The following is a 26846-nucleotide window of genomic DNA, read 5'->3' as shown; positions in this document are numbered from 1 at the left end:
CCACAACATTTAAGAAGTATCTAGACGAGCACATGGATCACAAATGGATGGAAGGCTACGTACCAAGTGCTGGGATTGGTAGATAGGTACTTAATTGTCATCATGGACATGGGGGGAGGGGGAGGGGGGTCGAAGAGCATGTCTCTTGCTATATGGCTCAATGACACTTTTCAGTGGGGCCACTGCTGTTGCCACAAGCAACTCTGAGGCAGGTACGCAGAAAGTCGGCTTTGCTCTCACTGATTACCAATGGTCCCTGAATGAAATACCTAAGTGAGAATTTCAGATGAGAGAGCAATCTGCTTTCTCAAAAAGACATGGAAAACAAAGTTTTTCATTGTGTCTCGGTACATGTGACATAATGAACCAATTACCAATCTAAACAGTCGAACAACGTACAATATGCACTTGGATTTAGACACTGGAGGCTTACTTTGAAACTTTAAGGAGTGGTGACCCTGAGACCTCTCAATGATTAAATACACAGCCCTAACATTGGGTGTGCACATACACACATGTACTGGAGGTGCCTTTCAGTCTTCACTGAACCAGAGTTTGCTCCAAAGCCCTCAAAGACTCTATCCTGAGAGTTCCCACACAACAGAGGTCAGGATATTCCAGAGGCCTGGGGTAAGCTGTGTGGATAAACACTTGAATGCTGCATCTGGAGTAATTTAGCAACATGGATCTGATGCAGTAAATAAGCAGGGACAGTTTCCATTGGTGGAGGGGGCAGTAATCGCAGATTAATGGCGAACAGAAGAAGAACTGGAAAATCATTATTTGATCCTGTGAGTCACTGCAATCCGGAATGTATTGCCCACTGAGGTGATGGAAGCACGTTATTAATCTCTGGGTAAAAAAGAAAACAAATTAAGGATACTTTGAAGAGCAAGGAAATGATGCTAATTGTTTGATAGACTCTATAATGGGCTGGAGAGGTATAGTGAGCGAAGAGTCCTTCAGGGCTGTATGATTCAATGATGAGACAAGCCAAAAATTCACATCAAAATGCATGTTTAATTCATTGTAGGTGCTCCAGGGGCTGTGTTATTATTCCCTCAGAAGCCAGAAGAGGAGTACTGCAAACCATCGTCGTGAAAAATGAGCTAGTGATGATCTGAACCATTCTTCAGGTAGTGTATGAGACTACCTCCGCTTTTCCCTACACTCCTTTTCACAAAGCATTAAACTCCACTCAGTGACATCCTTTGAGGTTTGGAGAAGAATTATTTCACCATTTGAGGGAGATGGAATGCCAAACCGAATACTCCAGATCGCAGACTTCAATGGGGCACAATATTCCAGTACTCCATAGGACAACATATCCCCACATACCAAGGGGTGCAATATCTTGGAGTTCCAGGAGAAACTGCATTTCAACACTCAAAGATGGAGCATGGAATACCTGCTTGCTAGCTTTGGGAATGTAAGTATTATTTTAGTAAGAGCCCACGATATTATTAGTCAACATGGTAGTTAAGAGATACAGGCTCCAGACACAGCACATTTCAGTCCAATAGCAACATATATGATATAATGAAGATGGAGAAAATAGCACAAAACGTAAAAATAGGTAGTGAGACCTTCTACAAAAGAGGTTAGTCCCTTAGGGGATGAGATTGGGGAATTAATAATAAAAAAAAAGGAAATGGCAGAGACTTGAACAAATTATTTTGCAACTGTCGTCTTGGAGGAAGATATTGAAAGCCTCCCAATCATTGTAGAAAATCCCAGGGTAAAAGAGAGAGAAGGAATTAAAACAATGGCTAGAGAAAGAGTAAAGGACATACTAATGAGATCAGCCAATCTGCTGGAAGAACTCAATAGGTTGAGCAGCATCTGTGGGAGGAAAGGAGTTGTCGACAGAAACATTGACAATTCCTCTCCTCCCACAGGTGCTGCTTGACCCACCGAGTTCCTGCAGCAGATTGTTTTTTGCTCCAGATTCCAGCATCTGTGTCTCTAATGAGATCAAAGGCTGACAAGTGCCCTGGACTTGAGGGCCTATGCCCCTCGCATCTTAGAGAGGTGATTGCAGAGATAGTGGGTGCATTGCTTGTGATCTTCCAAGATTTTATAGATTCCAAAAGGTTCATAGTGGATTTGAAAACTGTAAATATCTTGTACAGAGGGATCTGGGTAACCTCAGGCACAAAACATAAGAAATTAGCATACAGGCCTTTATTACAAAGATGATGCAATAGAAAAGTAGGGAAGAATTGCTACAATGGTACTGGGCATTGATGAGACCACATCTGGACTACTGCATAGAGCTTTGTTTCTCTTATTTAAGGAGGGATATAGTTGCACTGGAGACAGTGCAGAGAAAGTTCACTAAACTGACTCCTGGGATGAAAAGGTTGACTAATGAGGGAAGGTTGAGCATGTTGGGTCGATACTCATTGGAGCTCAGTAGAATGAGAGGTTACTTCATTGAAACATGCAAGATTGACATGTTTCAATGGATCAAAAACAGAAGATGGTGAAAGCAGCATCTGTGGAAAGAGAAACCAGTTAACGTTTCAGATCAGGGACCTTGAGACCCGACCACAGATGCTGTTTAACTGGCATTTTCTGTTTTTGATTCAGAGTCCAGCATCTGCCGATGTATTTGTTTTCCAATGCTGAGAGAACGTTTCCCCACATGGGAGAGATCTGCAACCAGGGGCCAAGTTTTAGAATAAGGGGTTGCCCATTTACAGTGGGGCTGAGGAGGAATTGTTTGTCGTAGATGTTTGTGAATTTTTATAATTCTCTACTCCCAGAGAGCCAGAAGGCAAACTCATTGAAAATAATCAGGACCAAGACGAATTACAGCAAGTCGAATGTGCAGGAACGTAAGAAGCTGCAGGGAGTCATGGACTCTGCCCAATACATCACAGGCACATCCCTCCCCACCGTCGGTAGCATCTGCATGAGGTGTTGCCTCAAGAAGGCAACATCTATCATCAAAGATCCCCTTCATCCGGGCCATGCCATCTTCTCGCAGCTGCCATCGGGCAGGAGGTACAGATGCCTGAAGTCCCACACCACCAGGTTTAAGAACAGCTACTTCCCTTCAAACATTTGGTTCTTGAACCAACCTGCAGAACCTTAATTATGACCTCAGTATAGCAACACTATGACCACTTTGCATGATAATGGACTTTGTTTTTTTTTGCTCTATTTGTGTTCTTCCTTGTAAAAATTGTGTATAACTTATGTTTTATGTTTCTCTTGTGAACGTTGTGTATCTGATGCTATGTGTCTGTGATGCTGCTGCAAGTAAGCTTTTCATTACATATGACAATAAACTTGACTTTGACAGACATATTTTTCGTCTACAGGCGATCAAGGGCTATGGACAGCTGGCAACAGAAATTGGAGCTGAGGCCAGGGTCTTATTGAATGGCAAAGCATGTTCAAGGGTCTGAATAGCCAAGTCCTTCTCCTCTTTCCTATGCTCTTATTATGTATGTTTCAGCACATAAGGACTAATATGCATTGTAAACATCCTATTCCAGTGAATAGAAAGAACGTCTACTGATCCTTAATCCAATGAAAAGTAGGAACGTCGGAACATCCCAAGACAAAAACCATTTTACCTCCGGATATATCCACCGCTCATGGCCATCTGCTCCCGGTCGTCCATCACTCGAGCTGGCTGGCTGGCCACCACACCATCCTGGTTATTTCCCCACACCTTCTTATAGGCTCCTCCAGCCTCGAAGTTCTTTAACCTTGGAAGGAGAAAATGTACAAGGAGTTTGGTTGTTTCAAAAATCTCCATGAGGTAAAGCCAACACCTTCCTGGTTATAGACTGTGCCCAAAGATCACATTAGGATCGCTTATGGCACAACAGTTACCATTAGTTTGTCGGATACATTTTTTATATTAAGGTATGTCTTCCAAGAGGTTTCGCTTGATGTCTATCCAAAAGATTTCAGTGTAAGAAGCTGAAACTAGGCAACCAATGGCTTGAAACTATAACCAACCCAGAGCATGCAGACATGCCAGCAAACCCAGTCTCATCGACTCTCTACTGCAAGCAACGTGCAATCAAAGTGTTTCACCAAATATGCACACCCATAAAAAAGGTATTTATAAAAACACTCTTTTATATAACTGTGTTGGGTGGGTACCCGTTTTTTCTTTCCCCATTCAATTTTCCCTTCTTCTCTCCTTAAGATGTGCTCTATGTGTTGGCATTTAGGTGACCAGGAAAAATATTACAGCCCTGATTTGAAATAAGGCTGCACAGAGTGACAATGCTATTCCAAGACAGAGTGGGCGCGATTGAGCTACATTGTCAATCGAGCCTGTCATTGAGTTCCTTTAAGTGGCTGAGACTGAACTGAAGCACAAAATCACCGTGTAACTATCCTCCATGCCCTGCATCACTGGGGAAGTAGTCTGCTTAGATTGGCAGCTGTTGCTGTCGTTCCTTAGTCAACTTTTCTTCCTTCCTCTCTGAAAAGGGCCATTTCTAGAGTAAAGTGGCATTGCTATTTTTTCAATCAACTCTTTGCTGTAAATAATTGCTGATGCCTTTTATGGAGAAAAATTAAAGTTCTTATACTCATTGTTCAAAATTGAGTGGATGACGAACAACTCCTGGCCACTAGTTTACTTATTTTGCCATATTACTTAGTTATACTGTTGCGTCAACATTCACTAAGTTTCTCTAGATTACACAGTGAATACACACAATGGGTCTAAAGTGCTTTGGGACCACCTTGAAGAAAGGGCTTTATAAATACAAGTCCATTTTTCTTAATTTAGTTTTGCCATGTCAGTTGTCACAATGATGTAATTGCAGACAGAAGCCACCAAGCAACTCAGTGGAGTATGTTTTTGAAGCCTTTCTTCCAAAAAAAGTCAGCAAACTACATGCGAAACAGCTCAGAATCAACTAAAAAAGGCTAATACTCTTCTAATTGTATAAATTCTTTGGTAACTTTTACAAAAAAGGAAACAGCTGCATGAAGTTATATATTTCTTTCAATTCCATTACATGAAGTTAGAGTCATACAGCATTCATACAGCATACATGGATACATACAGCACGGAAACAGGCCCTTTGGCCCACTGTATCCATGCCAACTATTAAGTACCTATTTATACTAATCCCATGTACCAGCACTTGGTCCATAGCCTTCTTGGCCTTGGCATTTCAAAATACTTCTTAAACTGCTTCACCACTCAATCAGGAAGTGCGTTTCAGATTCCAACAACCCTTTGGGTGAAAATCTTCTTCCTTAGATCACCTCTAAATCTCTTATCCTTTACCCTAAACCTCTGCCCTCTAGTTTTTGATGCCCTTGCCATGGGCAATAGTTTCCTACTATCTACACGATCAATGCCCCTCATAATTTTGTATACCACTACAAGGTCCCCCCTCTAAAAAGCTCCACAGATGAGACAGAAAGGGTCAGCTTGAGAAATCGCCATCACAACCGAATTCAGCAGTGGTGTGCAATATACAGACAGCTCTCTAACACTATAAGGAGCTCGATATTCTTAATGCTGTCTTATAGAGTGGTCATGGAGTCATACAGCATAGAAGCAGATACTTTGGCTCACTAAGGCTGCTTCAACCATCAAACATCGATTTACACCAATCATTTTATTCTCTCCACATTCCCTTCAACTCCTCCCAGATTCTACCACTCACCTACGCACTATGGGAATTCATAGTGGCTAGTTTACTTACCAAGCTGCACATCTTTGGGATGTGGGAGAAAACCAGAACAGTAGAGGAAACCCGCACGGTCACAGGGAGAATGTGCAAACTCCATACAAACAGCACCAGAGGTCAGGATGGAACCCCGGTCCCTGGAGCTGTGAGAAAGCGGCTCTGCTTGCTGCGCCACTGTTCCGTTCACCTGCTTGCACCAGGGCAAGCTCTGTATATTTAGTTAACTCCAGCCAGATATGTACACCTCTGTAAACCTACTGCCAGCTCAGTGTACCTACAGCCATCGATACAAACCACAATCTACTTCGTATATTTATGATCAAGCTGTGTAAAACTATGGGTAACGATGTGTAACTAGTTACACATTTTTATAAAAATAGAAAATGCTGGAAACATTTAGCAGGTCAGGCAGCATCCGTGGAAAGAGAAACAGTTAATGTTTCAAGTCCAGGATCCTTCATCAGAGTTAGTTTAGGTAGCTGAGAAGATTGGAGAAGGGGATGGATAGAACAAAGGGAATATATCTGATAGGGTGAGACTGGATGGCCTAATGTGGCACATAAGGGATAGTTAAAATCAGATTAAGCTTCTTTTTATGTGTAATGTGTTGATAATGTTGTACAGTCTGGTCTACTGGGACATGCCCAGCAGGGCAAACTGGAATTGGAATTGGTTTATTGTTGTCATGTATACTGAGATACGGTGAAAACCTTTGTTTGCGTGCCATCCAGGCAGATTATTCCATACACAAGAACGTTGAGGTAGTAAAAAGAAAACAGACTGGAGAATATAGTGTAGCAACTACAGAGAACTGCAGTACAGTTAAACAAATAAAGTGCAAGGGCCATGACAAGGTAGATTGGGAGATCAAAAATACATCTTTAGCAAATGAGAGGTCTGTTCAAAAGTCTAGTAACATTGGGATAGAAGCTGTCCTTGAGTCAAATGAAAAAGAAAAAAAAAATCATGGCAGGCAGCAATAGCCAGTTCTCATAAAAACAGAAAGAGCGAGTTATCCAAAATTGGAAAATTTCATTTTGAGTCCTGCAGGCTGCAAGATCATCAAGTCTCAACCTATCAGACATTTTCCATTCGATCCACCCACCTCTCCCCTACTTACTATTGAAAACTAACTTGTTTTCTCTCTTTTCAATTCTGATGAAGGGTCCCAGACCGGAAACATCAACTGTTCTTCTCTCCACAGATGCTGCCTGACCTGCTGAATATTTCCAGCATTTTCTGCTTTTATTTCAGATTTCTGTAGGTCTTTTCTTTTTGATTTTTCATTTATGTTTACCCATTGCCTCGCTTGTACAATTACATTCAGCTCTGTAGACCCATGGTTCTGAGAGGTAACTTCTGGTTTTCCATCTTTGTCTGCCTGTAGTTGTGTTACATGTGAGTAACTCTGCTTGCACCATTATGGTTTGTGCGGGTTGCCTGTACAGTGGGTTCTCTATTTCATCCTGACATTTGGAAACCAATTGCCATTCCTCAGGCAAGGGCATAAACCTGATGGTGACTCCTCCAGGCTGTCCTCAGGCATCACCTAACAACCATGGAGTAAGCCACTTCTCCAAAGCTCCTTTACAATGAGGACTGCTGGTACTGTCAACAAAGGGATAATGGGAACCTAAACTGGAAAACGAAAATTATTTTCCTCTGTGTGGACTAGAAGATGTGGCCAAATGCTAACCAGTCCTTTTCTATTAACATAGTGAACAGAGAAACTGTATAGAAGTGGTTCAATACTTAACAATCTGGGTCTGGTCTGGTTGGGCAATTGGTGGCATGATGTTGAACTAATTTTATGTTCCAGCCCAATCTTGATGGTGGTATCCTAACTCTGGTGGAATTTAGTACCATGGGACATTTCTATTCAATATATTCCCAAGAAGATTCAATCTCACTGGGCTGAATAAGTGAAAGTAGACATATGCCATTCCCAGTTCTGGTTGGACAGTAATTGCAACGTTATAATACTGGCAGCTGAGGGTGAAAGAGGAAAGAATAATATTAATTCCTTCAAGCAAGAAGTAAACCTGCTTTTGGCTGGGGTGGAGATTCTTAATGTTATGTTGAGTACTGCAAGGAATTCAAGGCTATAGTGCACTAAGATCCCACCTCTGGAAGGGACTGGGGAGATATTTCCCAGAATTTATTTTCCCTTAAATTAGTCACGGTGCTTATCTGGTGTATCCACCTCTCCCATTTTTGGTAGGATACGAAGTATATCTCGAACATTATTAAAATCAGGCCGGACAGGCTGGTTGGAAGGAAGACTGATTCTTTTTCATAATTGTTCTAGTATAAAGGAGGACCTTCTCATACACTCTGATAATGGAAATTATCTACACTCCACAGTGGTTTTGCTTCTGTATTGTGACATTAGTGTAGTTTTCAAGCACTAGGGTGTGCCTACTCACTATATGCAGATGCTATGCACATGTCATTATCTTACAACGTGTTACCAAAACACACTGATTGGAGAAATTCAAATAGGTCTTTGGCTCATTGCTGGCCCAATACTGACACAGTAAAGTTATAACTGCAAGAACTTCAGAAATTCATGATATTGTGAACAAACACTAAAGCAGAGAGGTACCTAATGCTCATCAGTACATCTCAAAGACTGGCTAAACGGTGTGGCCACATCACAGATTCACAAATAGACATAGAGATGGAAATAGAAACATAGATACTGATGGAGATTGTGGAGCTGTGTGAATTGTGAACACACCTCTGAGCACAGCAATTTTCTTTCCATTATTTTCAAGGACACAAGCAATGCTGTCCATCCCTAGTTGCCCTGAGAAGATACTGCTGGATTGCCCTGGTGAGGTGCAATTAAGGTGCTCAAATAGTGGTTGGGAGATGTAAGATTCTGACCCAGTAACGATAATACGCCCAAGTCAGGATGCTGTGGGACTTGGAGAGGAATCTGGTTGTTCTGCTGTTCCCGTGCACCTACTCTCCTAGACCTTTGAGGAGGAGAACGTGCTGTTGGTGAAGTCTTGCACATGGGCTGCCAGTGGAGAGAAGAGTGCATGTTTAATATGGTGACTGGGTTTTATCATAGAGTCATACAGCACAGAAACAGGCCCTTTAGCCCACTGAGTCTGTACCAACTATCCCAGTTTTATTCTCCCCACTTCTCCTTCAACACCTCCCAGATTCTACTACTCACCTACATACTGGGAACAATTTGCAGTGGCTGATTAACCTACCAACCTGTATGTCTTTGGGATGTGGGAGGAAACCTCAGCACCTGGGGGAAACCCATGCGGTCACCGGGAGAACATGCAAACTCCACACAGCTAGCACCGGAGGTTAGAATTGAAACTGGGTCACCACAGCTGTGAAGCAGTGGCGGTTCTGCTTTATCCTGGGTAGTTTTGATCCTCTTGCAAATGCACTCATCCAGGCACACTCCATTATAGTTGTGACATGTCTTGTAGACGATAGAAGCTTTGGGGAGTCAGCAGGGGAATTTTGCTTTGAAGAACCGCCACCAGTCCAGGATTTTAGGCTGAGACCTGATCAGGGGAGATGTGAGCCACCAACTCCACTCCACCTCCCCCCACCCCCAACCAGCACAGAGCTGCTGGGTATCTGGAAGGGAGAATTGGGAGGGAAGAGGGAGTGATTAGAGGTAGCCCAGTAGATGTTTGATATGTGGACCAAGGGGAAGGGGTGGTCCAGGGGACTAAATGAAGTGTCCCACCAGGAACCCTTCATACAGAGAATGCTACGATTTTTCAACCAGCACACAGCTGCAGTCTTCTGCTCCCAAATTCCCGCTTCAGTCTATAGCCCAAGTGGTGAGAGTGGCTGAGTTTGAGCAGGGGTCTCGGGTTATTTGTTCATACGATGTCCAATCATGCCTTTTCCAGGCAGCTGCACCCACTCTGTGAACTGAGTGGGTGTGGTGATCTTCATTACATTCTGTGCAACCTGGGATGCAAAGTTAAGGAATTGCCTTGCTGAGAAACTATTCACTGTTCACTGAAATAGATTACACACAGGCATAGACGGGCAATAGATAGGCAGCTCGATGTTATTGGACAATGAGGGATCAAACATGATAACGTCCTTTATCATTGCTACTAAATCCACTAAACTGGGGCACCTCAGATTATGTCCTGTGAGTTCACCTCAACTTGTAGTTTGAAAATGTTTCTGGAAGTGAGGACAACAGGAGCTTGCTGAACAATGTGACCAACAACCAACCTTCTTAACTAAAGAGGTTAAAAACAAATGATATAGAAGGAATACAGCTAATTAAAATTGAGATAGATTCAGAAAGAGAAGTACAGATAGGATCAGGGGAAAGAAAAATTGGATTAAGGGAGAGAGATAAAAGAGACAGAAAGAAAAAGCAAAGAAAATATAAACCTAAATGCGAAAAATCTCCTGATAAAACTAATTGTTGGAATGAGACTCAATGAATCCCCCTCCATAGGCCAGACGTGGAGGGGGATTGCAGGACAGTAATCTCACTATTAATGGGGTCCTTATATTGTTTCTTACCCACCCTAATTTCCTGCTTTACTTAAGGCCACAAATGCAGCATTCTTGTTAACAACTCATGGGAGGTTGATAGTGAGCTGACATTTTCACGAGGATAATGGGACAGCAGTGGATGTTGTTCAGCGACTTGTTGTGAGATGCAGCACAGACAATCCCTCTCTCAGCACAGGGCAGTAATAATGGGGGACACATTAAACTTGTTGTTATATTCCCAGAAAATTCTAAGCCTTTTCATTCTGTACAACTTGAAAGTTACCTTACAATCTCACGTCTCTTTTACAGTCCTGCCGTGAAGCAAGAAAAGATTGTCAACTTGTAGGAAGTGAAGCAGGCACCTCACATCCCATTACTCATTTGATTTCTATGTACAGCTCTCATAGAATATAGCACAGGAACAGGTCCTTTGGCCCACAATGTTGTTCCGAACTAATGAAATTTATAATTAAATGCCTAATTAACCTAATCCCTTCTGCCTGCACAAAGTCTATATCCCTCCATTCTCTGCGCATTCATGTGCCTATCTAAGAGCCTCTTAAACACCTCTATCATATTTGCCTCCACCATCATCTCTTGCAGTGCATTGCAGGCACCCACCACTCTCTGTGTAAAAAAACTTGCCCCGCACATCTCCTTTAAACTTACCTCCTCTCACCTTAAATGCACGCCCTCTGAGAATGCATTCTCAGAGAATCACAGAGAGAACAAGCACTCTTCTGTGTCAGAAAGTAAGACCAACTTAATATCCACTGCAGTACTGAGGATGGGCTGCACTGTTGGAAAAGACTCCTGAGTGAAATGTTAAATCAAGCCCTTTTGTGCCATTTCAGGTGGATATAGAGGATCCCACGGCACGACTTTGAACAGGACGAATATCCTCTAATGATCACATTTTGAAAAATTCATTCATTTTGCAGGACATGGGCATTGCTCGCAAGACCGGCATTCACTATCCATTCCTGCTTACCCTTGAGAAGTCAGTGGTGAGTGACTGCAGTTCTTCTGGTGAAGGTGCTCTGAGGGTGTGGTTGAGGAAGAGCTTCTAGGATTTAGACTCAGCAATGATGATAGGATGATAGGCCAGGACTCAGCAATGATGATAGGATGATAGGCCAGGACTCAGCAATGATGATAGGATGATAGGCCAGGACTCAGCAATGATGATAGCCCAGGATTGCATGTTACTTGGAAAGGAACCTACACCTGCTGTCCTTTTCTTTTCTAGTAGCAAGAGATTGTGGGTTTGGGAGGTGCTGTTGGAGTAGCCTAGATAAGCAACTAAAGTTGTACACACTGTAGCACATCAGTGGTGGAGGGAATTAACATTAAAAATGGTAGATGGGTTATCAATAAAGTGGACAGCTTTGTTCTGGATGGCGTCAAGCTTCTTGAACGTGATTGGACCGTTATCATTTGGACAAGTGGTGAGTATTCCATCAGACTCCTGACGTGTACCCTGTAAGTGGTAAACAACACTGGATACCCAGCCTCAGAGCTGCTCTTATAGCTGTAGGGTTTATGTAGAATTTCTAGTTAATGGTGAAGCCCCTAGGACATTGATGGTTTGGCCCTTTTGTGGACCTGACATTATTGTCCAGGTCTTGCTGCGTGTAGGTGTGGAGCTTTGCTTTAGCCAATCAAGGGAAGTGGGCTTCGCAGGCTGAGCCAGCATTTAATTGCCCATCCCTAGCTTCCCTTGAGAAGGTGGTGGTGAGCTGCCTTCTTGAACCGCTGCAGTCCTTGAGGTGTGGGTATCCCCACAATGCTGTTAGGGAAGGAGGGAGTTCCAGGATCTTGACCCAGAGGCGGTGAAGGAACGGCGATATACTTACAAGTCAGGATGGTCTGTGGCTTGGGGGGTAACTTCCAGGTGGTGGTGTTCCCCATGCTTTTGCTGCCTTGGTCCTCCTACCTGGTAGAAGTTATGGGTTTAGTCGTGAGTGTTTTATTAGCTGAGGATGGAATGGAATTGAACACTGTGCAATAATCAGTGAACACCCCCCACTTCTGACCTCATTGATGAATCAGCTGAAGATGTTTGGACCTGAATCCTGAGGCTTGGATGAAAGGCCTCCAACAATCACTACCATCTACTTTGAGAGAAGCATGACTCCAACCATTGGAGTGTTTTCCCTTGATGCCCAATGACTAGAGTTTTACCAGGGCTCCTTGATGCTACACAGTCAACTACTGCCTTGGTGTCAGGGGCAGTCACTCTCACCTTACCACTGAAATTGAGGTCTTTGGTATATGTTTGGACCCAGGCTGTGATAAGGTCTGGATCCAACTGATCCTGGTGAAATCCATACTGGGCACTGATGACCAGGCTTTGGACAAGTATGTGTCACTTGATAGCACTGTCAATGACACCTTGCTGATGGTTGAGAGTAAACTGGTTGGTCAGTGATTAGCCAGATTGGATTTGTCCTGCATTTTGTGAACGAGACATACCTGACAAATTTTCCACATTGCCGGGTTGATGTTAGTCTTGTAACTGTACTGGAACAGCTTGGTTAGAGGCAGAGCTGGTTCTGGAGTGCAAGTGTTCAGTAACGCAAGCAGAATGTTGTCCAGTTTCAGAGCCTTTGCTATATCCAGTGCTCTTGGCCATTTGTTGGTGTAACATGGAGTGAATTAAAATTTGCTGAAGACTGGCTCCTGTGATGGTGGGGATCTCACGAGGAAGCCAAATCTGATCACCACTTCAGACCTAACGTGACTGTGAATTCTTCAGCCTCGCGTTTACCACTGATATGCTGGTCTTGGCCCTCACTGAGGATGGGGATGTTCTTGGAGCATCCTCCTCCTGTCAGCTGTTTAATTGTCCACCACCAATCTTGACTAGACATAACCAGAGTGCACAGCTTTGATCTGTTGGTCGAGATGGCTTAGCCCTGTCTACTGTGTTCTGTTTCTGAGGCTTCACTTGTATGTGGTCCTGTCACCAGGCCCTCACCACACTTTAAGGTAAGCCTGGGAAGGACTTAACAAGCCCTGCTCTTTTCATCACACAGGAAGACTGCCCTGGCACAGTCACACTGGTACAAGTGCAACCTTGCTGGGAGCAAGTTGGCTACCACATCTCCTACATAACAAGTGGTTACATTTCAAAAGTACTTCATTGTTTGTAACGTACTTTGACATATCCTGAAATTGTGAAAAGTGGTACATAAATGTAAGATGTATTTTCTTATAGGAGCTGGTTGCCAGGCAACAGATAGAAACTACACCCATAAAAACACATAAAATATAATTTAAATTATGAGTAAATTCATTGACTTTAAGCTCCCAGGCATGAGTCATGTTTGAAAGGAGCATAGTCACAGATACAGGCCTATTGTACAGACTCTGCAACTGTGCTCTCTTTGAATATGACATCTTGCTGGGAGCATGTAATCAGCCAACTAACATGTTTGCGTTCAGGTCTTACCTTACACATCTCCTGTCCATGGCTTTCTCTTCTATACTGCGCCGTCCACTATTCTCATTCCTGGCTTTCTCAAGATTTGAGAGCTGACCTTTAAAAATGTTTTATGTTTCTAATGTCTGGTGGATGGTTAAACCCTTTGCTACAATGCTTATCAGTTTTGAGGATCTTAGGAGACACCAAATGCACTTTGAGCTGTTTCCTTACCAAGTGTGTTTGCCACGATACAGCCAGTAGAACATCTTGAACATAGCTGCAGCCACTTGGTTCAATGGTAGGAGGTTTGCAAGCTTGTTGTTGGCTATCTTATTTCTGAGGGTGACATTCTGAGCAGGCAACTGATCTTGACTAATGTTTGTCACAGAATTATTCTAACTCTTTGCAGTGCCGACCCCACACACCTTGCTTGCTTGTTCCACACTAGTGACAACAAATATATTTTAAATGTATTGAAGTCTGTTAATGGATTCCCTCCTCCCTTTGATTTTAACATGCTTCAGCCCTAGAACCCTCTGAGATCTTTGCGGTCTTCCAATTCAAGCCTCTTGCACTTTCCTCATCTTATTTTTTCTTCATCAACAGCCTTGCCCTCAGCTGACAAGGTCTCCATTTCTGCAATTTCTTTTCCAAATCCCTCTGCTTCTACACGCCTCTCTCTTGCTCTGAGATACTGCTTAAAACTCTTTGACCAAACTTTGGATCACCGTCATCTATGGATTCAGAAACACAACTAACCTTTCAGGTCCGAGATCCTTCGTCAGACCTGAAATCTTGACTCTGTTTCTCTCTCCACAGATGCTGCCTGACCTGCTGAATTTTCATTTTTATTCCAAATTTCCTGCATTTCTTGTTATTTTAGATATTGGATGTCCAGTCCTAATATCTCTTTATATGGTTCAGCGTCATATTTGGTCTTACTGACCACTTGTGATATGGCTTGGCACATTTTAAATACATTGTTGTTTTGGTCTTTTCTCTTTCAGATCCAGACTGACTTGCTGCGCATTTCCAGCTCCTCTGTATTTCATTTATTTCGGTGGAAATTGGGAATTAATTTCTAAGGGAATGAAAAAACTGGCATATTTGCAGACTGCTTCTCAAAGTGCTACTTGTTTAAGAGTCTGTCAGCAGCTAGATGGAACCGTGTTATTTCTCAGCAAGCAGCATGCAGGCAGGCAGGCGGCCTCTGGGACCGACAGTTGACACCTACTTATTGCAGGGGCAGGAACAAAGACCACAGCATTTGCCCAGATCCGACAGATTTTTTTCTGCTTCTTTCATGTCCTTATTGATCTGATCCATTCCCTCTTCAATCCTCTCCAATTGCTCTGAATGAGGAAGATAGTTAGTTTCCACAGACAATGACAACATACAAGCGAGGGACTGGTGAAGCCCCAAACTGATTGGGATTGAACTGGCTCTTGCAAAATGTGTACTGGTGCTCATGGGGAAGTTTTGAGCTATTTCTATCCCCAGTGAACACCAGTATCATGCTATAGACCAACCACAATCAGTATGGGATTCTCTCGTCCCTCTGAAGGAACAGACTTGAGTGAAGGAAAAGAGAGAAAAAGACAGACAAAAAAAAAACAGGACATAGACACAGGAATTTCTTACATAACTTCGACTGAACAGACCCAAAATAGGCCCATAAAGTCTCTTTCAAATCCAGTGGTTGAGGGATAAACAGAAAGCTGCAAACACTTCTGGCTGTGGATGTCTGGGCTCATCCGAGATGAATGTTAGTTCTGGAGTTTCAGTATAACGTAAAATCGACTTCAGAGAACAGATCCTTTTATTCGGACCCATAAAACAACGGCAAGTTTAGATAAAAAAATATTTAACTTTTTTATTCCATGCTCAAACTATGACGGCGACTTAGGAAAAGCTTTACTAATTTGATGAGGCTTGGCTAACTTCAATTTACAGCTGGAGGAAGACTCATTTCCTAGTCTGAGTCAGGTTAAAAAACATGGATCTCAAAGTTAAAGCTCTTCATAGTCACTTGACATGTCTCAATGATTCTCAGGTCTGTCTCAGTCCCACCCACCTTAACAATCCGATAAAGCACAATCCTAACGTGGGATTTTCAATTTCAATTTATTAATGAGTATCTCAAATTTATACCTGCCTGTGGGGCAAACTAAAACTAGCAGACATAAAGGCAATAAAGAATTTGTGAGAAACCTGAAGTGGTTAGAATGTGGACTTTGCTACAATAGAGACATTGATGTAAATAGCATGGAGGCACTTAAGGGGAAGCCGGGAAAACACATGACAAAGGAATAGAAGGTTAGATGAAAAGGATTGGGAGGGGAGCATCACCTAATGGCATGGACTAGCTGAGCTAAATGGATGGTTTACAGTAGTTTTAAGTGTAGCACAAATGCATGCGAAACTGCCACTGGCTGTTGGCTGTATTAGCAATCAAATACTCAGTGTGTTTGGATGGGTCAAATAGGAAGCAGTTTTACACTGAAGATCGGCTGCAGTAACTTTTAGACTAAAGCTGTAATGGTAGATTATTAATTTTATGATTGCCCTGGAGAACCATAGTGGCATTTATGTTTGTCTGATAGATTGGATGAAACAAGCTCTTCTGTGTACGGTTGTTACCTTGTTACGATGTTCAGTTACCCGTGCTGGCTGAACATGAAAATCAGAGGAATCAAATCCTTCATGAAATGAGAGTGGGGAGACTGGTAGATCCTTAAGATGACTTGTGGGTACTGGTGGCATTTCAATACCAATGGGGACACTAATCACAAACATTCCAACTCGATGCTTAAAACCAGTAGCAGGTGGACTGGAGCTAAACTTGTGCCTACTTCGTCCAGGAAGTGTCTGTAGGAAGCTTGGTCCTGTGCTGTGCTTTTCAAAGAAGGATCCTCCTGGTGGTCTGACAGATAAAAGTACTGAGCCACCCAGTCTATCTTGTCCTACAGTACTGACAGTGTGTGCTGAGCTGGGGTGGCAGTGAAACTGAAGTATCTCCTGCATCAACAATCTAGGAAAGTGGGTGGGGGGGAAGGAGTGGGGAAAGAAAGGGCAAGTAAGAATGTAAATAATATGAGCATTCATGCAACACTGTCACCCAACATTCTTCAGGTCTTCTTTATCATTACCTAGCTGGATTCTACATAATGATTTCCGAGCTGAGATCCTCTCTCTGTCTTTATCCCGTTCTTTATACCAACCATCCCCCTTCTAATCCAATTTACCAAGTTCTCCTAAAACTCCAGAATCCTGGATATTCAGTTCCCAAACACGGCCACTTAGAACCAAACCCTAGTGATAGTTGTAAGATCAAACCCATTACTACCTACCGTCTGTGCTATCATTTCATAGATTTTGTCCTTTCCTCTTGTTTCTTTAAGGCCCTGTTACATTTGTTTCTCTCTGTTGCTCCTGGCACATACAGATTTTTTTTCCCAGAACAAATTGCTCTATTTGCTTCCTCTTCTTTTGAACTTATTCTCCTCTGAACCCTCCTGTCTGCTCTCACCATTAGTATCTGCCACCCTGACTGCTTGATTTACCGAGATACAGCCCACGTTAAAGGAAAACTTCCCTGCTTAGCCCAATGAATCGAAAGATTTTCGACCTACAGTGCTAATTTTTAGCCTCAATGCTAATTTATGCTTTATAATGATCCAGATATTATTACATGTGTGGTTCTGTGCTTTCACTAGAAGCATCCAGTCCTGGTTATACCTACACCGTTGCTTCCTCTCTGTGGACCACAACACATAGGTTCTCCCCTTCCTACTCTTCCAATAGTAAAATCATGACCTTAACCTTGGCACCACAAGTTCTGGATAGTCGTGGATACTGAAAACAGTATCTGTTCCTCTGGCTATATTCATCTCAACACTTCTAGAGTTCCATCTGCTCCCCTCACATGAATGGTTTTTTGTGTGGTCAATCTGTCATCTGCTCTAGTTATAAGGAAAGATTGGGTTTATTCTCACTGGAATGTAGGAGGCTGAGGGGTGACCCTATAGAGGTTTATAACATTTTGAGAGGCAGATATTGGATAGATAGTCCAAGAGTCTTTTTCTCAGGGCAGAGAGTCTAGAACTAGAGAGCACAGGTTTAAGGTGAGAGGGGAGAAATTTAAAGGAGATCTGATAGGTAAGTTACTCATGCAGAGGGTGATGGTTATCTGGAATGAGCTGCCAGAAGAGGTGGTGGAGGCCGATACAATTACAACGTTTAAAAGGCACTTAGATAGGAAAGGCGTAGAGGGATAGGGCCTTAATACAGGCAAATGGGATTAGCGTAGATAGGCATCATGGTGGGCATGGATGAGATGGCCCGAAGGGCCTGTTTCCGTGCTGTATGATTCTATGACTTTATATATTTGATTTCATCTAAGCAGGCAGCAAAAAATCTCTATTGTTGGATAAGGACAAAGGCTGAAGCTCTTTCCACCAGGACTGATGCACAGTCACACCTCCTGTTCCTAACCTTATGTATCCTATGGTTAATTACCCTACTATTTGTACACTGAGTCACTTCGAACCATGCCATTGAATCCATCACAGTGGATGGATTAACATCATTTTGGTTAGCCCATGGATTAACAACTGTGGGAACTATAATCCAGAAACTGAGTTTAACATAAGCAAGTTGTGGTGCAGAGGAGATCAAGCCATTAGGTTGCTGTGTGAAGAATGGGCAGATGGATGAGGTAGAACAGAGGACAGGTTGAGCTGCAGAACTCACTCCCGTTAGACGAGTTGGCAACTGTTGGAGAGGATCGGGCAGAGATGGAGGAAGATCAACAATCAATAATGCAGTAGTAATTAAATCCCAAAACCACAGGCCAGTGGATTAAGGTGTACGTCTGAGAGCTACAGTAAATTGGAAGGTGGATCTCTGTCAACACCACAGAGTTTGGGGCTAAAGGGAAAGGTGCCATCAGGCTGAGAGTCTATTCTTCAATGGGTTCTTGCTCTGGGCAATCAGCCAGTCAGCCACAGCAGATGGAAAAAAAAATTTGCATCTCACAAGGTGGATGCTGAAAAGAAGCAATGGCAGAATTTTACTGATAAATCGGCTGTTGTGAGAGAGAAAAGATTGGTGACTGTAACGAGTTAGCAGGCAGGGAACGTGCAGAGGAGTGGGTCTAAAAATGTGGCACAGGCATGTTAGGTGGACCGTCACCCTTTGATGGTGAGATGTGGGGCTGTCGGCAGCGGTGATCACTTAAACGCTGCCTTTATTTCCTCAGACACTCGATAAGGAGTTGTGATTTTGCTTTACTTTCAGATTCTCTACTTTTATAGCTGTTCTCTCCTGCATCAGCACTGCTAGCAGATGAGCACCTCCTCAGGAGGGGCCAGACAGGTACAGAGACATCCACAGTACCCGCTTACCCATGCTTGCCAGAGGACTGATGTCTGCCTGTGGGGAATGTTGGCAGGTGGCAAAGGGAAGCTGAGGTTAACCTCCCTGCACCTTGTTAAAAACTCCATCACCTCCAGATATGACATCCCACACACCCTGTACACCAAGGATTTCAACTACTTCTAACTGGGGCCCCTCCTTAGCCTGGGGATTTATGGCATAGCCTGCTGCTTCCCCAGCATCGCCACCCCAAGTCCATGATACGTGAGAGAGGTCAAAGTTACCTGCCTTACGGTGCCAAGGGTGAACTCCCGGAGGTAATGCTCCGGTAATAATGTGGAATGCGACACCACGTGTTGTGGTTCAGATGTATTGAAGGAAAAGCTAGATAAATGTATGTGAAAGGATTAGCTGCTCAGATTGGGTTAGAGGAAGCAGGGTAGCTAGAAGCTTGTGTGTAGCATAAATGGGAACAGACACTGTTTGGGCTAAAGACTCCTGTGCTGTTTGGTCCATTATATACACTGTATAGCACAGAAACAGGCAACTCAGCCCAACTAGGGACCAGTCTAACCAGATTCTGGTAGTTTTCTCTGTAGAATCTCCCCCACTCTCCTCCAATGCAAGAGTGGCCTCCTCTCTTGAAACCTTTGTATTTATACCTTGAACATTTCTGGCTGAGGACCCTCGTCAGGTCCATTCCAGCCAACCACAGTGACATCGTGTGAAGGAAGGCACTTGTCTCACCCTGTTTGGCTCCACCTTCCACATACCAGCAAACTGACAGCCTCTGGCCAACCTGTACCCCAGCCACAAGATGTGGGCTTCATTGGCAAGGCTGATAGTTGCTGTCCATCCCTGATTGCTGCTGAACAGAGTGGCTTGTTGGACCATTTCAAGAGAGCAGTTGAGAGTGAACCACACTGGTGAGCCTGGCGTCATGTGCAGCCAGACTGTGTAAGACTGGCAGGCTTCATTCCCTGAAGGACAGTAGTAATCCAACTGGGATTTTCTTTATGTCACTCTGGTTGGTTCATAGTCATACTGACTTATATTTATTGCAGATATACTCAGATATACGAGCTTAAATGCCTTGGTGAAATCTGATTTCATGTCTCTGCACTGATAGTCCAGCCTTTTGGATACTGGTCCTGCAACTTAACCGCGGTGCTTCTGTAACCCTCAGCAGATGTTGAGCTGCATGATCTGCAGCCAAAGGACATCTGGGGTACAGACAGAGTTGACACACTAACGCCAACCTTGAGTCTGCAATGGAAAGGTGGGTGGGCAGGGAGTGGCAGAGTGCGAATGTGGGGTTGTGTACAGGATACTGTTGAGTCTTTCATGATGTGGACACTGGCGTGGTTGCTAAAGCATTCTTGGTAAAGCTGGCTCCAACCAAAACTGCCCAATTTTGCAAATGTTGTCTTCAAGCAGGAGTTATGTAAATGCAAGATAAGATATTTATCTAGTGGACGGCTCCGGCAATCTAGATTCAATCCTGACCTTGGCTGCTGTCTCTGTAAAGTTTGCACGTTCTCCCTGTGACAGCGTGTGTTTACTCTAGTTTTCTCTCACGCCCCAAGGACGTGCAGCTTGGTGGGTTAATTGGCCGCTGTAAGTTGCCCCTAGTGTGTAGTAGAGCGGTGGAGTCTGGGAGCAGTTGATGGGGAATGGGGGAGAGTATAATGGGGTTCATGCAGGATTAGTGTAAATGGGTGGACAGTGGGGTGAAGGGCCTGGTGCTGTGCTATTTTAATGAGGTTTGTGGGCTCTGCTTTAACCTCGTTTATCAGCCTAACATTGGCTTTCCTGTCTCACTGGATCTTCAGGAACAAGGAAACTGAAGGGAGCAAAGAAATAGCTTCAGGGAGAAGGTGAGTGCTTCCGGCTGCCTCAATCTCCTCCATCTCGTCTCAAGCCTCATTCCACCTTGAAGTGGGGTAGCGAGAACCTCCTATCTCCCCTACCCCGTTAGCGATCGCAGTCTCCTCCATAGTGCTCTCCACCTGACTGAAAGATGATTGGACGGACTTCCAGGTGGGGAACCAGTCAAAGCCAAACCATGTACAGTGGAGTGAAAACTCAGCAGCATGTGAGGAATCCCAGCAGGAATTCCCTCCGATACAACCGCTGATGTAGCCTGCCCCTGTCAAATGATCCTTTGATGCACTTAACTTTGAATCTCTTAACCCCAGTGGGATTCTCCCTAGTCCAAGTAACTGAAGTTAAATAAACTATCTGTTACCGATTAATTTTTTGGACTGGGGGTGTTAAGCAATATTGCACCTTCCACTTGCAATGGTCAGCATCCATCTCACACACCTCTGGATCTTGTAGAACACGAGAGACAATATTCCGTTTGCCGTCCCAACAATGGGATTAATGAAGCCACATGTATCGGTGGGAAACTGCCACTGAAATCATTGTTGAGGATGATCAGGCTGGATGCCTGTAGAATACCTTAAGGGATCTGGATGGGAGAGTGATGTCCGATGCGAGACTCAGCATTAAAGTTATCCCTTTTTATTCAGCAGCAGGTTGCTGAAATCTAGATGTGCTGCCTGAGAGGGTGGCAGAAGATTCAAACTTGCGTGGCTTATGGGGAAAGAATGGTAGAGTGGGATTAATTGGATATATCAAACAATGATCCAACACAGGCATAATGGGCTTGTTCTTGTGCTGTATGATTCTAGGATCCTGATACTGATGGAGGGTTGGATAGTGTAGCGAAAGCACATAAGTGGGTAAAGAACCTGACAGGATCAAGGCATGGGTATAGTGTTAATTTTAAGGGAATAGTGTTGAGATACTGATGGGGCACCTTCAAGTGCCTGACCAACAGATGGGAGGAAGAACAAGTGGAAAGGAGTCCTGAATGAAAGTTGAGCATGTAACTGAGTACAGGGGCTGCAAGTGGGAGGCTGAAGGTTAGGGTTAGTGCAGAGATTGAGCAGTGGGGCCAGTGTGGTGGTTTAGCTGGGCAGGAGGTGTTCTGAAGGAGGTTGGTGATTGGGACTGGATTGGAAATCATGGCGAGGTGAGGATAGATGGTGGGGCAGTGGGGTATTGTGGGTGGGAGAATGATAGGGACCAGATCTTTCATCCTTACCTGATTGATAGGTCAGGTCTTTCTCACACTTCTAGTTAAAGGTGGCACGATATCAATGGATTGTAACATGAATTTGTAGGTGTCTTGTCAGAGGCCAGATTGCTACTTAGAAGGGGAGGAATAGACGGAGGTGCAGGATTCTGATATTTAGCCCCTTGCTTTCTCCTGCCATCAAGAGGAGGTTTATACCAAAGCCTACAGCCACAATGGTTAAAAAAAATCACCTTGATTTACTGAACCAGTATAATGTCTTTCCAATTCTACACCAGCCCTGAGTGAAATTGTTTGGAAGAATCGATGCCAGATGAGTTATACATTGGACTATGGTGCCAATCTCTTGGATATAGAGTTATATAGCATTGAAACAGGCCCTTTGGCCTAAAACGTCCATGCTGACCAAGATGTCTACCCAAAGCTAGTCCCATCTGCTTGCATTTGGCCCTCTAACCTTTCCTATCTGTATACCTGATTAAATGTCTTTTAAACATTGTAATTGTATCCGCTTTTGCCATCTCCTCTGGCAGCTCGTTCTACATACCCACCACTCATGTGTGAGCTAAATGGCCAGTTAACTGTTGCTCACCCAGGAACGAGCTACCGTAGGAGGTGGTGGAGGCAGATACAATTACAATGTTTAAAAGGCATTTGGATAGGTACTTGGATAGGTGAGGCATCGATAGGTGTAATGTAGGCAAGTGCGATTAGTGTAGAAAGGCATCACAGTCAGCATGGACAAAGTGAGCCAAGGTCCTGTTTCTGTGCTGTATCATTCTATGAATTAGTTCTACCTTCCAGTGCTTTTCTCACAGCCTGTAAATGCTCACTTTTTAATTATAGATCCTATATTCCTTGCTATAATATTATGGAGTGGTAAGGTGATGGAAATACAAAGAGGATTCTACACTTGGACCAAATCTACTTCTCAGCCAACTTATCTGTCAAAATTATTATCTTGTCTTAATCAAAACCTATTTAGGGAGGGATCTAAATTGAATTGTGGGTTTTATCCAATGGGATGCCCGTGTTTATGGCTGGAGAATTGGTGATCATATGGCTTGGACAGGTGATCACATGGTTGGAGACTGATGATCACATGGTTTGAGAATTGATTGACAGCATAGTTGGGGAGGAATTGGTTATCCACTAATCACACGCTGGGGAAATGGTGATTTGGGGCTCAGCAACATCATGGTTAGGAGGAAATTACAGTTGGAGGAAGCAGCAATTAAATGGCTAAGGAATAGATAACCTAAGGGTTGAGTTTTGGTGATCTCACTGTTACTGGATTCTTGGGCATAGAGGATTTGTGATCGCTACTGGACTTTTGGTTGAGGCATTAACTGTCTTCAGCTTTTCTCTAATTCCTTTAGTTACCATTTCAAAATATTACTCTCCCCAAAAAGGTTTGGATAAATTGCAAAATTCTTAATAAATTACTTCCGTTTTTTGATGAGCAGGAAGATTGTTTATGATCCTAATCTCAATAGGTCTGTTTAGTAGGCTGAAGTGGTCCTACAAGTAGTTTGGTATGATTTGCCTTCTATGCAGCTGAAGCCTTTGTGTGGCCTCCACCTTCTCCCCCTCATCTTCAGTACCTTGCCCAAGTGTCCATTCTTCATATGTGTTTGTGTGCATGTGTGTGTGTGCGAGGGAGAGAGAGGGAGAGAGAGGGAGAGAGGGGGAGAGAGGGGGAGAGAGGGGGAGAGAGGGGGAGAGAGGGGGAGAGAGGGGGAGAGAGGGGGAGAGAGGGGAGAGAGAGGGAGAGAGAGGGAGAGAGAGGGAGAGAGAGGGAGAGAGAGGGAGAGAGAGGGAGAGAGAGGGAGAGAGAGGGAGAGAGAGGGAGAGAGAGGGAGAGAGAGGGAGAGAGAGGGAGAGAGAGGGAGAGAGAGGGAGAGGGAGGGAGAGGGGGGGAGAGGGGGGGAGAGAGAGGGAGAGAGAGGGAGAGAGGGAGGGAGAGGGAGGGAGAGGGGGGGAGAGAGAGGGAGAGAGAGGGAGAGAGAGGGAGAGAGAGAGAGAGAGAAGGCTGTCTGACTTGGATGCAGGCACAGCTGAACATTCAGTGCCTAGCAATCAGCAGGGGGATCTCTGGCTGATTCCTTCCATGGTTCAGGGGTGCAGAGAAATAAGTATTTGCAGTGTCTACCCTATCTGCTCTGAACTAAATCAGCATAGGCTTGGGACTGAAACCAACCATTTCATTCGCATGGCTTGGTACCATCAGGAAGGTTCATTTAACCTCTGAACTAACTGATGAAACTGTGTTCTCCACTTGAGTTTTATCACATGGAATAAACCTTTTGGTCTAAGCATTGCTAAGATGGGCACTTTTTAACTTGGTCTCCTCATCAGTTTTCTCTACCCTGATATGTAGTATCTCTCTCAAATTCACTCACCTCCTTGTTCGTCCAGCATGACCAGAGTCCTGATCCCGGCATCTTTGCTCTGTTTGAGGTGAGAAGAAAAAAAGAATGTGAGTGGCGGAATGGGAATCAATTGAATAGGAAACCAAACTGGTCTATAAATCAGTAGTCCAATCCCTTTCATCATCCGGTTCAGTAGATCCCTGATAAACATGTAGACAACATGTCCTGGGACGTCACAGATCAGCAGCAGGAGTTAAACCAACTACATACAGTATATGCATTAGCAGTGGAAGATTATCTCAGTCATCACTATCCCACTGCATTGACATGCTCTGTACAAATTCGATTCTGGATAGAAATTAAAGCTGTTCAGAACATTAGGATACAGCAAGGTCGTTCTCACCAGTAATGTCTTCTTGAAATATAGTCACAGTTACACTAATTCTGATCTAATTATACCACACTGGGAAGCGCCGGATCCTTGGAACTAGATGAGAAGTGACAATTTTATTCAATTTATGTATTTTAATTTACAATATTAATGTGTAGACTTTGGAAGGAACATGTATGAAAATGAAGCTGCAATAATGCATTTCATGTTATGGTGTTACCTCAGAGCTCCTGTAGAATGATTTCATTTCAGAGATTTGATTTAACAGCCTCCCTGCAGGCTCTATGAGTAGATCCTGCCTTGACCCAATCTACATGTTAGCTTTTGGATCTTCTCCTGTAGACTTACTGAAGAGTGCCGAAGATGGTACTTGCAGGGTACTACCAGATTAAAACGGCTCTATGCACGGTAAACACATAGTAGAGGAAACGCAGCATGTAGTAAAATGGAGACACAAGAGACCACAGATGCTGGAATCTGGAGCAGAAAACAAGCTGCTGGAGGAACTCAGCAGGTTGAGCAGCATCCTGGCCAGCTCCCTATCACGCAGTTTCTTTCCCCTCCTCCATTTACCCCATCTGCCCGTCACCCACACATTCCTCTCACTGGATGCCCTATCCCCTTCCCCCAACTGTTCCCATTCCCTCATTTCGTTCTTCTCTCCACCTTCCTTGCTTAGCAGATTCCATCATCTGCAGCTCTTTGTTATCTCCACATCATCTCCGCCCCTCACTTCCTCCATCTACTTATCTCCCGACCTCACCTGGATCCACATCACTTGCCAGCTCTTGCCCCAACCCTCCCCCCACCTCTTTATACTGGCCATCTCCCCTCTACTCTTTCAGTCCCTAAAATGTTGACTGTCCATTTCCCTCCACAGATGCTGCCTGACCTGCTGAGTTCCTCCAGCAGCTCATTTTTTGCACAGCACTGAGTAAACACAGACCAGAGCGAACACAGACCAGAGCGAACACAGACCAGAACGAACACAGACCAGAGCGAACATAGCCCTGAGTAAAGTACAGCCAGAGCCAGGTAACCATAAGAAATACAAGCATGACTTTGAGGAAACACCGCCTGACTAAATCAGGTTAATAACTCAGCAAGAATAATGGACAAGGGCTGAAGTACACATGAAGCAAAAGTAACAGAGACCAAGGGAAATATAACCAAAGTGAAATGAAAGTAAAATACTGCAATTCTAGAGAGAGATCTGAAATAAAAGCATAAAATGTATGAAGTACACATGAGGTCAGGCAGCATCTGTGGAGAGAAAAACAAAGTTAACATTTTGGGTTGATGACCTTTTATCAAAGGGGAACTTATTCAAGTGATGAAAATTTTTTATCAGATAAAGTACCTGTGAGGTCCCTTCTGATGTATGACTGCATTAAAGGCTTTACATAAATCTAACACTGTTTAAATAGTTAATTGACTTCTGACTAAGAGCGAGCAGCCTCTTTCATTCTTGTTTTTCCATTTCGACTTTCTTCTGGATGTCAGATGAAAGAGGACTTTTGTTTGTATTAAAAAAGTCTCTCTGAAACAGAAAGCTTCTTCATATATAGGCACAGTTCACTGAAACATTGTTTACCCAATGCTGAGACCAATCAACCTAATCAGTCTTGCATACTAATTTTCAAACCGTGTCAGGAATGTTTAGATGCCTTATACATCTCCTGTAGCTAGGCAGATTGCAAGAGTGGACATCTGCCTTAGACAGCACAATAGCACAGCGAGTAGAGTTGCTGCCTCATAGCTGCCAGGTTCTATCCCGGCCTCCGGTGCTGTCTGTGTGGAGTTTGCATGTTCTCCCTGTGACTGTGTGGGTTTCCTCTGGATTCTGCAAATTCCTCACACATTCCTAAGACATGCGGGTTGGTAGCTTTGGGCACTGTAAATCGTCCCTCGTGTGAAGGTGAGTGGCAGATTCTGGGGAAGTTGATGGGAATGTGGGAAGAATTAAATGGGATTTGTGTAAGATTAGTGCAGG

The 26846-nt window shown here is 43.8% G+C and overlaps 1 protein-coding gene across 2 annotated transcripts in view; it reads right to left on the bottom strand.

Annotated features, from left to right (window-relative positions):
- LOC127586383 (synaptosomal-associated protein 25) overlaps positions 1-26846 on the bottom strand; it is a 144248-nt gene that overhangs the window by 9384 nt on the left and 108018 nt on the right. For both annotated transcript variants that reach the window (XM_052044304.1, XM_052044305.1), the window contains exons 4-6: positions 24493-24541; positions 14846-14963; positions 3588-3722 (exon numbers count right to left, since the gene is read on the bottom strand). In XM_052044304.1, the coding sequence (XP_051900264.1) occupies positions 3588-3722; positions 14846-14963; positions 24493-24541 (302 nt within the window). The remainder of the gene's footprint in view (positions 1-3587; positions 3723-14845; positions 14964-24492; positions 24542-26846) is intronic.

This window comes from Pristis pectinata, chromosome 35 (assembly GCF_009764475.1).
Source record: "Pristis pectinata isolate sPriPec2 chromosome 35, sPriPec2.1.pri, whole genome shotgun sequence".
NCBI lineage: Eukaryota > Metazoa > Chordata > Chondrichthyes > Rhinopristiformes > Pristidae > Pristis > Pristis pectinata.
Note: the sequence above shows the minus strand (reverse complement) of the source record. Positions and strands in the feature narration are given on the sequence as shown.